The sequence below is a fragment of the Notolepis coatsorum genome, assembly GCF_963971535.1.
Source record: "Notolepis coatsorum genome assembly, chromosome: 9".
NCBI lineage: Eukaryota > Metazoa > Chordata > Actinopteri > Aulopiformes > Paralepididae > Notolepis > Notolepis coatsorum.
The window spans coordinates 95,816,297-95,829,421 of NC_140173.1; the positions used below are offsets into that span (position 1 = coordinate 95,816,297).

General features: G+C 42.2%; 1 protein-coding gene across 1 annotated transcript; it reads left to right on the plus strand.

Moving 5' to 3' along the window:
* The first annotated feature begins 1,311 nt into the window (after window positions 1-1,311).
* Window positions 1,312-12,173, plus strand: LOC311234896 (dual specificity protein phosphatase 19-like). The gene is made up of 5 exons (XM_084322170.1): window positions 1,312-1,528; window positions 2,316-2,563; window positions 8,190-8,236; window positions 9,136-9,288; window positions 9,755-12,173. The coding sequence occupies exons 2-5, from the start codon at window positions 2,341-2,343 to the stop codon at window positions 9,938-9,940; spliced, it is 609 nt and encodes a 202-aa protein (XP_084178296.1). The 5' UTR covers window positions 1,312-1,528; window positions 2,316-2,340; the 3' UTR covers window positions 9,941-12,173.
* The last annotated feature ends 952 nt before the right edge of the window (window positions 12,174-13,125 follow it).

Consider the following 13,125-nt stretch of genomic DNA (forward strand, 5'->3'; position numbering starts at 1 on the left):
GAGGCTTGTGCAAAGTACACAATATTGCACAAATACTACTTCCGACTCTTGGGGCTCTACTTCCGTCAATCATTTGGCGATCTCGAAATGATTGGACAGGGTTGTAGCCAATGAGTGTGGCTTTCCAATGATACCCCACCTGGGGATGTACGAATCAGGGATCTGGTGAAAAACTCACGAGCGAAAACAAGAAGAGAAAAACCGCTGAATTAATTGAAGTCTATGAGAAAACTGAGCTTTTCTTTTGTACACAGTTTACCAAAATCACCTCTAATCACTCATTTCTGAACGGATCTTTATGACATTTAGACATGTACTACATAAGGCTTCAGGCGTTTTTTAAGCCATACGAATTTCTGGGGAAATACTACTTCTGGACTACTAACACTGCAGAAAAACTTGAGTAACAAGTTTTTCTACAACTCAAGTTCAGACCTATGTTACTCTATTTCATTAGCACTAAAAGTGAGCTTTCTTTATTGTATCATAAACTTCAGAATGTTATCTTTCAAAAGAGACCAGGCTTATGCATGTGCTATAAGTATAAAGTATAGTATTTTGGTTTGCAAAAAGGGTATGCAGTCCTCAAAAATGAAAACAAAAATGGCCACTTTTCTGCCCGCATGTTACGAGTTAATATGATTTATATTACTGGTAGTTCATACAAGACATTATTGTCCTCTAAGCCAATCTGCACTTTAAGTAGAAAAATGCGATTAATCGCAATTAATTTATTGATAAAATACAGAAAATTGTGTGATTAATTAGTAAAAACATTTAATCTATTGACAGCACTAATTCTTTTTTACAAGCAAGTGCAAGGAGTAAAACATTTATTTTGAATAAAAAAAAGCACCTGAGAGTGTGCTACATACAGTAAAAAGAAAGTAAGTTAAAAAAAAATAAAAAATAAAAATAAGAAGTAAGTAAAAAGTAAGTAAAGGCAATATACACAATATACAATACAGAGTAAAATGAGTAACAGTGAGGTACAATGCAGAAATTAGATGAGGTACGAAACTTAAGGTAGCGTGTAAATGCAAACGGGACAGGGACAATCTCGTAATGGCGAGAAGTCAAAATGATAATGGTATGGTCCTTTAACTGTTAAGTAGGCTATAGTACGAATACAAGGAAACATATTATAATTTATATTCGCAGAAATGCACGATTAAGTTTTAAATTAGGTTATTATTGTAACTATTACTATTAGTCAAATAATAATTGACTATCCAGCGGCCTCTGCCCTGCATCTAACAATTAGCGAGTTTTACAAGTAGCCCTCGAACGCACCATTTAGTTGACGCGGCTTGCGACATTATTTGTGGCTGAGGAGGACAGCTGTTAGCTCGATCTAACTAGACTCCGTACTAACAGCTGTGTCCGTAAACAGTGGAGCCAAGTCATATTAGCAGTGCTAATTTAGCACACATCAATCCAATGAGCAGACATTTGTATAGACATTGTATTTCTTTGCAATAGCCTTTGCTGGAGTCCCTCGTCGGAGGGAGTAATTCGTCTCGACCAGGTGGGTGTAACAGGAAACCAGAGGATAGCCAACCTGATTCAGTTGACCAGAAAACTAAAATCACCACACGAGGTCTTCTTGAATGATTAACGCTAATTGCCTTCAAATCAAGCATGGACTGTATTTATTTACTTTCTGTCAATATAACTCTGAATTATAAATATGTTATATATATAGGACTCTTTTGTATCACAAACAATACTGTATTTGCAAATCTGGTATGTCATAAATGTATAGATGTAGCAGTACTGTCCATCTGTATGTCATGTATGACTTTGTATGTCATATATGTCCTGATGAATTGAAAATGGGGGACCCTGATGTAAACAAGACGAAAGTCTTTCTCTGGTCTGCATCCCCTTAACAATTGTGTGTATTGAGCTGTACTGTATTGTACCCATTCTGCAATCTGGTTTTCAATCAATCAATCAATGTTCATTAGATACCACCCATATGACTGATTGACCTTCCATTATTTAAGTTTAGTTATACACATTAAAATGTGTGTGTGTGTGTGTGTGTGTGTATGTTGAGGATGTGCTCTTTATCAACAACACACTCTCATAAACCTCTATGATTCACGCCTGCAGGGTTAATTCAATCACAGTATGACACTGGACACATTTCTAAAATCAGGATTAACCAGTAGGCAGATAACAGTGGAAAATATGCTACATTTCATTGTTGGTGTTTTAAATATTTAGTCAAATGAGACATAGATGTCGGTCTTTATGTCATTATAAAGGACACTGTTGAGTTGAGACATGTTGAGTTCTCTTGTCTCCAGCCCACAGAACTGTACAGCGCCAGCCATGCATTCTCTGAGCCAGGAGATCCACAGCTTCTCCAAGGAGCGTCTGAAGAAACAAAGCACCGTCGTGACCACAGTGATCGGTAAACGACATCTGGAGAGACGGAGAGATGGAGAAGACGGCGAGATGGTGGAGGAGGTAGAGGAGATGGCTCGTTGGGGTTTTGTGGAAGATACTCGCTTGGATCTCAACGTTGGCATCGTCAGACCCTTTCTACTACTAGGTTATTATTATTATTATTATTTAGGAGTAGGCTAGAAGTAGTAGGATAGTGGTGGTGGTAATAGTAATTGTAACTGAGGGGTACAATTCCCTGACTGTATTGATAAGTATGGTATCATTAAACCACTACCGCTTTATGTACTTTAATTACTGGCCATACAGTACATGATATATAAATATGATGAACACTTCCCACAATGAATCGGTTCCACACAAAGTGGTAATTAAGTATTTATTGCAGCAAAAGGTACATAATATATTTCTCTATTTTACTTTGGATGCGCTTATAAGGCAAAGGAATGTGCGTAGGCAAATCAATAATGAATGTCCATTCTCTGGTTACGCAGGAGGTAATTATACAACCTGAATCTTAGGGAATTATATCTATGGTACACTAGTAATATATAGCGGGAGATACTGGAAGGGTCCCCCCGGTTGTAAGCCAGCAGGGGTAGAGGATCTGTCGGTAGTAGAGAGTCTGGTCAACGATGACTAAGGAGACTCCAAGTACAGGAGACGGTGCAATAGTCTCTTGATCCACAGACGAATACAGCTGTTCTCCGTAGACTGTAGCTCCACAGTGAAGAAAGCTAGCCGGCCTCAGGCTCTCTGAGGCGCAGACTCGACGTGGCTCCTCACAGGGTAAATCCCACACGTGTAGGCGTCGGCGATTCTCCGCTCCATAAATCACAGGACCAAAACAAATATAATCCAGCCGCAAAGGGCTATGTAGTCGTCGGGTAGATTAATCCAGTGTACATGTCCACACGGTTCTCGTCTAGGTCTCCTCGGGTGAAAGCGCCATGAAAGCAGCCCAGCCTGGATAAGCACTCTAGCTGATACGAGGAAGCGTTGGTGATGCTGGTCACTGTAGAACTTTAGCCGCACGATACACTATACACAAATAGACTATTACTGACTTAATAGAAATATGTCGCACTCGACGGTATAGCGCCAAACTCTGACAATTCAGTTATTAATTCGCACGCGGTCTCAATGCTCTATTTGGGGCCAAACAGGCCATACTTCACCGCACGGAGTATCGTGGGTGAGGCTTCAACTTATTGGGTAACTCTACTTCTGTATTCACCTGCGCCATATTTATATGCACGGCGAACAATCTAGTGCCAACCTCATTTCTGTCTCGTATCCCTGGGCAAGGCCGGGCATGTACAGACATGTCTTGACGGTGGCCTTGAACCTGACTCTGGAGGCATGGCCCTGGCGCCTGTGGACCGCTGTCCAATAGGAGAATGAAATATTATGGTCTGTACTAGGCTAAAGGGATATTCCGTGTATATGTACAAGGAATATACAAGGGATATCAAACGATATACAAATACTATGCAATATATATCAATCAACAAATATATATATTCGGTTTAATCTGATCCTTTGTAACAGTAATAGTAGGCTATCAGTAGTAGGATAGTGGTGGTGGTAATAGTAGTAGTAGGCTAGCAGTAGTAGGATAGTGGTGGTGGTAATAGTAATAGTAGTAGTAGGCTAGCAGTAGTAGGTTAGGATAGTGGTGGTGGTGGTGGTGGTAATAGTAGTTGTAGTAGTAGTAGTAGGCTATCGGTAGTAGGATAGTGGTGGTGGTAATAGTAGTAGTAGGCTAGCAGTAGTAGGATAGTGGTGGTGGTAATAGTAGTAGTAGGCTAGCAGTAGTAGGATAGTGGTGGTAATAGTAGGCTAGCCGTACTGTAGTAGGATAGTGGTGGTGGTAGTAATAGTAGGCTAGCAGTAGTAGGATAGTGGTGGTAATAGTAGTAGTAGGATAGTGGTGGTGGTAAAAGTAGTAGTAGGCTAGCAGTAGTAGGATGGTGGTGGTGGTGGTGGTAATAGTAGTAGTGGGCTAGCAGTAGTAGGATAGTGGTGGTGGTAATATTAATGGTAGTAGTAGGCTAGCAGTAGTAGGGTAGTGGTGTTAATAGTAGTAGGCTAGCAGTAGTAGGATGGTGGTGGTAATAGTAGTAGTAGTAGGCTAGCAGTAGTAGGTTAGGATAGTGGTGGTGGTGGTGGTAATAGTAGTAGTAGGCTATCAGTAGTAGGATAGTGGTGGTGGTAATAGTAGTAGTAGGCTAGCAGTAGTAGGATAGTGGTGGTGGTAATAGTAGTAGTAGGCTAGCAGTAGTAGGATAGTGGTGGTAATAGTAGGCTAGCCGTACTGTAGTAGGATAGTGGTGGTGGTAGTAATAGTAGGCTAGCAGTAGTAGGATAGTGGTGGTAATAGTAGTAGTAGGATAGTGGTGGTGGTAAAAGTAGTAGTAGGCTAGCAGTAGTAGGATGGTGGTGGTGGTAATAGTAGTAGTAGGCTAGCAGTAGTAGGATAGTGGTGGTGGTAATATTAATGGTAGTAGTAGGCTAGCAGTAGTAGGGTAGTGGTGGTAATAGTAGTAGGCTAGCAGTAGTAGGATGGTGGTGGTAATAGTAGTAGTAGTAGTAGGCTAGCAGTAGTAGGATAGTGGTGGTGGTAATAATAGTAATAGTAGTAGTAGGCTAGCAGTAGTAGGATAGTGGTGGTGGTAATAGTAGTAGTAGGATAGTGGTGGTGGTAATAGTAATAGTAGTAGTAGGCTAGCAGTAGTAGGATAGTGGTGGTGGTAATAATAGTAATAGTAGGCTAGCAGTAGTAGGATAGTGGTGGTGGTGGTTAGGGATGTCCCGATCCGATCACGTGATCGGAATCGGCGTCGATCACGTGCTTTTCAGAGGCTCGGGGATCGGGAAAAAATAATAATAAAAATCGGCAGTCAAAAAAAGAAATTTTATTCAACAAACATGACCATGTCCACGTCTTAAACTCATACGGAGGCCTTAGTTTTGGTTTTAAATTACATATAATATATCATCATTAATGTATTTATTGTCACACAGAGCAGAATAATTGTCCACACCAAACACATTCCCCTTTAATTTAGACGCTACACGCTACACGCTCGACCACATCACAACAACAACAGTACAACACGTCGCTCCCGAAACACGGTTAATATCCACTGACTTGAGCAGCTAGACTTAATGTCAGAGGTTTGGAACTAAGCATTTTAAAATAGAAAGTCAAGCCAGTTGCAATGTTTGCAAGGACAGGCTGGAGGCGAAGTTTTCAGACTAACTTTTCACCTGGAGGATAACGTTACGTGACTGAGGATTATCGTCGGCGTTTCAGACCAGAATGGACCATTACGTAAGTCGAACACTGAATGTATACTAATGTGCAAACATATATTGAAACTTTTAATATTTCTCATATGAAGCAGAAGCACATTTCTCAGGGTGAATGTAATAACAAAAGCCTCCGCTCTCGCGCCCCGGACTATTATAGGCAACAGATGGGCTTGTCTCGCTCTGCCAGTTTCTGACAAAAATGCGTCAAAATTGATTACTAATGTGAAAGATCGGATCGGAAACGATCGGATCGATAGATATTTAAAATCACATGATCGGGATCGGATCGGAAGCAAAAAAAGGCGATCGGGACATCCCTAGTGGTGGTAATAGTAATAGTAGGCTAGTAGGATAGTGGTGGTGATAATAGTAATGGTAGTAGTAGGCTAGCAGTAGGGCTGGGCTATGACAAAATGTTATCACGATATATCACGATAACATTTTTCATATTGTTCGATATCGATATTTTTTATTAGTATTAAAAAAAAGTAATTTTTTTTATTATTATTTAAACAACAAATGTATGTTTATTTTGCAGCAATTATTTGTCGTCATTACCGCCATCTTTAGTGTTACTATTAATAGTAATAGGCTAGCGGTAGTAGGATAGTGGTGGTGGTAATAATAGTAATAGTAGTAGGCTAGCAGTAGTAGGATAGTGGTGGTGGTGGTAATAGTAATAGTAGGGATAGTGGTGGTGGTGGTATTAGTAGTAGTAGGCTAGCAGTAGTAATAATCAATCCATTTCAAATTGAGCCAGATTCACTTCCCCTCAGATCTGTTTTGTATGGAGATACATTCAATCATAACAGTAGTAAGATCCACAATTAAGTACCTCAGATGAAGAACCATATAACTCCATTTGAACCTTTCAGAGGAACATGGTAAGTTACAGTACGTTGTGTTAATTCATAGTTAAAGACGGACACATTCACACTCCAAGTGATTTGTGTCAACTTTACAACTGCTAATACTGTACATGGGCTGTCCCAACAACAAAATGGCAAAGTTATATTTACATTTACATTTACATTTAGTCATTTAGCTGACGCTTTTATCCAAAGCGACTTACAAGTTCTGTACGACAAGCCATCAGGAAGGGCACAACTCTATCAGCTGAGCAACAATGTTCATCAAAGTGTTGAGTGCTACAGTGTAGGTTAGTTTATTAGGACAAGTGCATGACAGTACGGTTAGTTAGGGTTAGATTTTTATATTTATTTTTTTTAATTTTTTTTTAATTCAGATAATGGTTGAAGAAGTGCGTCTTTAGTCGACGGCGAAAGATTGGACGTGATTCGGCTGTCCTAACTGGGGTGGGTAGTTCATTCCACCATTGTGGGGCAAGGACTGAGAATAGGCGACTTCTCTTTGATGACCCTCCCGGAGCTTGGATAGGAGTAGGTCTGAGGCGGCCAGAAGATGCAGAGCGTAGGGGTCTTGAGGGTGTGTAGTTAGAGACCATTGACCGGAGGTAGGCGGGAGCGGTTCCCTTTGCCGCACGGTATGCTAGGTCGAGGGCCTTGAAGCGGATTCGTGCAGCAATGGGGAGCCAGTGCAGGTCCCTAAGAAGTGGGGTGACATGGGCCGACTTCGGTAGGTTTGAGATCAGGCGGGCCGCTGCGTTCTGAATGAGTTGAAGAGGCTTAGTGGCAGTGGCCGGGAGGCCAGCGAGCAGTGCATTGCAGTAGTCGAGGCGGGAGATGACTGTTGATTGGACGAGGAGTTGGGTGGCTTCTTTTGTCAGGAAGGGGCGTATCCTTCTGACGTTGCTCAGGAGGAATCGGCAGGTTCTGGTCGTCGCTGCGATGTGAGCAGAGAAGTTCAACTGGTCGTCGAGGACAACACCAAGGTTCTTGGCCGTCGGGGACGCAGTCACAGCTGTATTCTCGACTGGTTCTTCTTCATCTTGGGTTCAATACGGTGGCACGGTGGTGTAGTGGTTAAACACTGTCGCCTCACAGCAAGAAGGTCCAGTGTTCGATTCCCGCTTGGGGACCAGGTTTCCATGATGCCAGTTACCCAGGTGGGGTATCTCCCAGGCCTTTCTGTGTGGAGTTTGCATGTTCTCCCCGTGCTCGCAAGGGTCCCCCCCCCGATAAGATAAACCCAATGGAAAAACATGCACAACAACAAGATCGCTAACGCTGTGGCGTCCTTGACGAAGACGGACAGGAGCACTTGGATTGGTCCCTGGGGCGCGGCTCACGTTGACGCCTGTCTGCTCCCGGCTGCCCTTGGGGGGGAAGGACGACGGGATGGGTTAATCGCAGAGACGAATCGCATACATGCATCGCATGCGTGCCGATTAATGACCTCTGAGCAGGCCCTAAATTATTATTTATTATTATTATTAATGAACCACATGAATACATGATATCATGTTGATAGTTTGTGATTACTGTGCAGGCAGATGGATGGCAGTTTAATGATCTGGTGTTTACCTGCTGTTTCAGCCTCTCAGGACGTGGCTCATGACATGGACTCCCTGCAGAGACACAAGGTGAGGGACTGCTGGGACTCTGGGCTGTTTGTACGGCCAGCAATATACAGTATATAGAGCTCCACAGAGGTACCTCTGGGCTGTTTGTACGGCCAGCAATATACAGTATATAGAGCTCCACAGAGGTACCTCTGGGCTGTTTGTACGGCCAGCAATATACAGTATATAGAGCTCCACAGAGGTACCTCTGGGCTGTTTGTATGGCCAGCAATATACAGTATATAGAGCTCCACAGAGGTACCTCTGGGCTGTTTGTACGGCCAGCAATATATAGAGCTCCACAGAGGTACCTCTGGGCTGTTTGTACGGCCAGCAATATACAGTATATAGAGCTCCACAGAGGTACCTCTGGGCTGTTTGGAACATACAGAGCTCCACAGAGGAACTAGAGCAGTGTTTCTCAACTGGTGGGTCGCGCCCCAAAAGTGGGTTGCACTGTTTGTGTTTATTTCATGTTTTTAACAGTGCATGAAAGATTGTGTATTACTGCAAAAAAAGAAAAATTTGAAATAAATCATAGTGGTTCAAAAATCTGGGTCGCGACTTAATGACTAAGGAAAATGTTGGGTCCCGAGGCTAGACCAGTTGAGAACCACTAAACTAGAGAACATATATTTATAATAGAGGGTGGTCTTCCTAGGTTTTGGGTCACCACCCTCTCTTCCCTCTTCTCAGTCCTCAGAATAAACTGAGTAGCATAGCATGTATGGCAAGGGGATTGGGTTTCTTCATTGAGCGTTTATCCTTATCATTAGGGCACAAGTATCTTGTGTTATTATAATAGGAAGACTAGAGAACATAGAATTAGTATAGGAAGACTAGAGAACAGTATTATTTTGTTCATAATGTGATACTAGTTATTATTATTTCTTTCTGTCCTTCGTATGTGTGTGTGTCAGGTGTCTCATGTGCTGAATTTAGCTTCAGGAGTGGAGAATCTGTTCCCAGATCAGTTGGCCTATAAGACCATCCCCATGCTGGACCTGCCAGAATATGACATAATTTCCTGTCTGGACGACTGCTCCTCCTTCATAGACCAGGCCCTGCAGCAGGTACACAGACAGACAGACAGACAGACAGACAGACAGACAGACAGACAGACAGACAGACAGACAGACAGACAGACAGACAGACAGACAGACAGACAGACAGACAGACAGACAGACAGACAGACAGACAGACAGACAGACAGACAGACAGACAGACAGACAGACAGACAGACAGACAGACAGACAGACAGACAGACAGACAGACAGACAGACAGACAGACAGACAGACAGACAGACAGACAGACAGACAGACAGACAGACAGACAGACAGACAGACAGACAGACAGACAGACAGACAGACAGACAGACAGACAGACAGACAGACAGACAGACAGACAGACAGACAGACAGACAGACAGACAGACAGACAGACAGACAGACAGACAGACAGACAGACAGACAGACAGACAGACAGACAGACAGACAGACACATTCATGCTTTGTCCCTCCTCTCTTTCTCTCTCTCCAGGGGGGCGTGGTTTTGGTCCATTGTAATGCAGGCGTATCACGTGCGGCATCCATCGTGATTGGCTACCTGATGTTGACAGAGGGGCTGGCGTTTGATGATGCGTACAGTCAAGTGAAACAGGCCAGGGCTTGCATTTGCCCCAACACCGGCTTCTACCAACAGCTAAAGAACTACAAACCACAATAAACTACAACTCCTAACCACAATAAACTACAACTCCCAACCACAATAAACTACAACTCCCAGCCACAATAAACTACAACTCCCAGGCCCATGGGTCTGTTGGGCCCTGAGCGGATGACATATAAAAATGTAGGCTGAGATCTACTAAAGTGCACACTGTATGTACTTACAGTATGTACACAACATTTGTTGAAGACGTGGCGATTTCTGCTAATGGTGAAAAGTCTAAATGACACCGGTATGGTCCTTTAAACAGATAATTATATGATATACTGGATGAAAGCAGACATTGCACATCAAGTCATTGTTTATGTTTTGAGGTGTGAATCAGTTCTGCAGGACGGACGGGGTCCACTCATAGTATTATATACCGTATATATATATATTTTTTTACTATGAGCGCCCCTCATGGGGGCCCTGCATCCAATGCCATTCCTGTTGAAACAGTAAAAACACTCTAGGAGACTTAAAAGTTTCCAGGTAGGTAATTCACCCCTTTGAAAGTCACTATGTTGTTTAATTTATCTAAAAGTACTGTATTACTCGTAATACTAGCCATTAGAATTTACACATTGATATCAAATCACCTCTACTTACCAAGTCACGTGGTGAGAGTTCCCGGACAGGGTCTTACACAAGGTTTATATTTGTGTAAAACTACCACAACCTTGAACCACGCAACGCATGATTTATAGTTTTCCTTCATACAACTTCTTACCAACTTCCTCTTCCTGTTTATAAATTCACTCACGTCTGAGGTGTCACTTTCAGCCAATCGCTGACCTCTGTTGTACTTTGGTTCTGCCCTCCGAGCTGTCAATCACAACAGAGCCAAGGGAGCCCTTGAGCCAAATTCTATGCTTGGAAAAATCTTCCTACAAGAAGTTTAGCTTGAAGAGGCTTTTGATGATACAGTGAGTTTTAGTTGCCGTTGACACACATGTTCAGGTACATTCTGTAACGTTTATTGAATATGGACAAAACGTCAACAAATACAATAACTAAAAAATAAAGCAATTTGGGGGGAAATGGTCAAGGTTTATGTAAACTACGTGGCCGATGTTGACATGTAGTAACACTGGTATGATCCTTTAAGCCTCTCTGGGTATCTGATATCAAATGTTCCTGTATTTGGTTTCTTCTTATTTATTCTGTGTTCCGGAAATAGTCTTAAAGGGAGTATCTACCCTAAAACACAACCTACATTGTGCTGTTCTGGCACTAACATTTTTTATTACATGGCGTTTTAACATTCGCCGAAATGCTTGATTGTGATTGGTCAATAGCCCCTGACCGGTGAATTATTTTTCGATAAACACTGGTGATTATTGTTTTTCGCAGCTGGAGCAATCAAGCCCACTGACACACACTGTTTCAGTGCAATCAGACGCACCTGCCGTCTGCCGGTGATAATAATAATCACTTTATTTGGGCAGACAGCCACAGAACAACTGCGTCTGCATTTGATCTCGTCTTGTCGATGGTGTAAAATGAATTAGGTATATTGTTAGTAAGTTAGCCATGTAATAAGCGGGATAATGTATAGCTATACTCGGTCATTGTCGCAAAATAATTGACCTTCACTGACGTTTAAAACACCTCGGCGAGGCGCCTCGGTATTTTAAAGGGGAACTATTTTACTATTTCTTTCACTATTTGGGCACTTTTACACAATTCCTGTGAGTTTATGGAACACCTCTGTAATTATATATTTTTTTTAATTCATTGTTTTGTATTTCTAATCAAGTACTCAAAAACAGCATTTTTCTACCTCAAGATCTCAAGCCGTTTTGAGCCTGGCCACCTAAACCACTGCGGTGCCGGCGCCTGAACATTAACATGCAGCGGTGTCTTTCTGACATCACAAATCATCACATTTTCAGATGACTCAGTTCAGTGAGGGTGAATATTGTGAGAGGAGAATTGGAAGAATGCGCCAATATGAGAATTAGAGACATAGATCATATTAATATAAGTCTACATAGCTAGGAAACAATGCTAAACACTGAAAAAGGCCATTTATAAGATAGTTCCCCTTTAAACTCGGTGTCGGTCAATTATTTTGCGACAATGACCTCGTAGCTATACATTATCCCTTACATAAACCCCACCCATCTGGTGCTCCAAGCAGATTAAGACCAACACTAACTTATTTGCCAAACTATTCAATATGAATAACGTATTGTATTCACTGATGTGCTTTATGTAATGTAAATACAAAATTAAGGTTTTTCAATTTTGTCCATTTGTCTTTTTTTTCTATACATCTCTTGAGGTTAGATTTTCACTCCCAGAATGTCATGGTGTAACTCGAAAATATGACCTCTAATTACTAAAACCTCCAGGGTTAAGGGTTCCATGTGTAGTTTAGTATTTATTTGGAAAACGTACATTAACTTAAGGAACATTTTATAAAATAGAATGTAAATGTACCCAATTGTAGCCAAAAGGCTAGTTTACATTGGCAGTCCCCTGCCAGAAATAATGGGCTACTGCTATTACTACTACTACTGCTATTACTACTACTACTACTGCTATTACTACTACTACTACTACTATTACTGCTACTGCTATTATTACTATTACTACTACTGCTGCTATTACTATTACTGCTATTACTACTACTGCTATTACTACTGCTATTACTATTACTGCTATTACTACTGCTACTGTACTTCTCTAGCGTTGTTTTCCTGAAGGCGGCAGTGGCTCAGGAGTCGTCTGGTAATCAGAAGGTTCCCGGTTTGATACCGGTTCCTTCCGGCAATGTGTCCAAGTGTCCTTGAGCGAGTCACTTAACCCCTAACTGCCCCGATGAGCAGGTTGGGCACCTTGCATGGTTTCCTCCGCCCGTCTGTGAATGGGTGAGGCATGAGTTGTAACGCATTGAAACATGGCTGCTGAGCTGCTCTGTGTCAATAAGCTGCTGTGTTCTCACCCTCTGCCACTTCGTCTCATCAGGAACTAGTTAAAGGAGAAGCTTAATGAAGACCAGTAGAGCAGAAGGTTTTTCAACACTTATAGTGCCAGTCGTTTGAGTTGAGAGGGACCACTCCAATAGGCCTTTCACACCGGCCGGGCTCCGTGCCGGAGCCGGTTCCCGAACGGAATCTCGAACCGGCCGGCGTGTTCACACCGGGAATAATTGGTTCGGAACGTGAAAAAATGGCAGCAGAGGTTCTGCATTG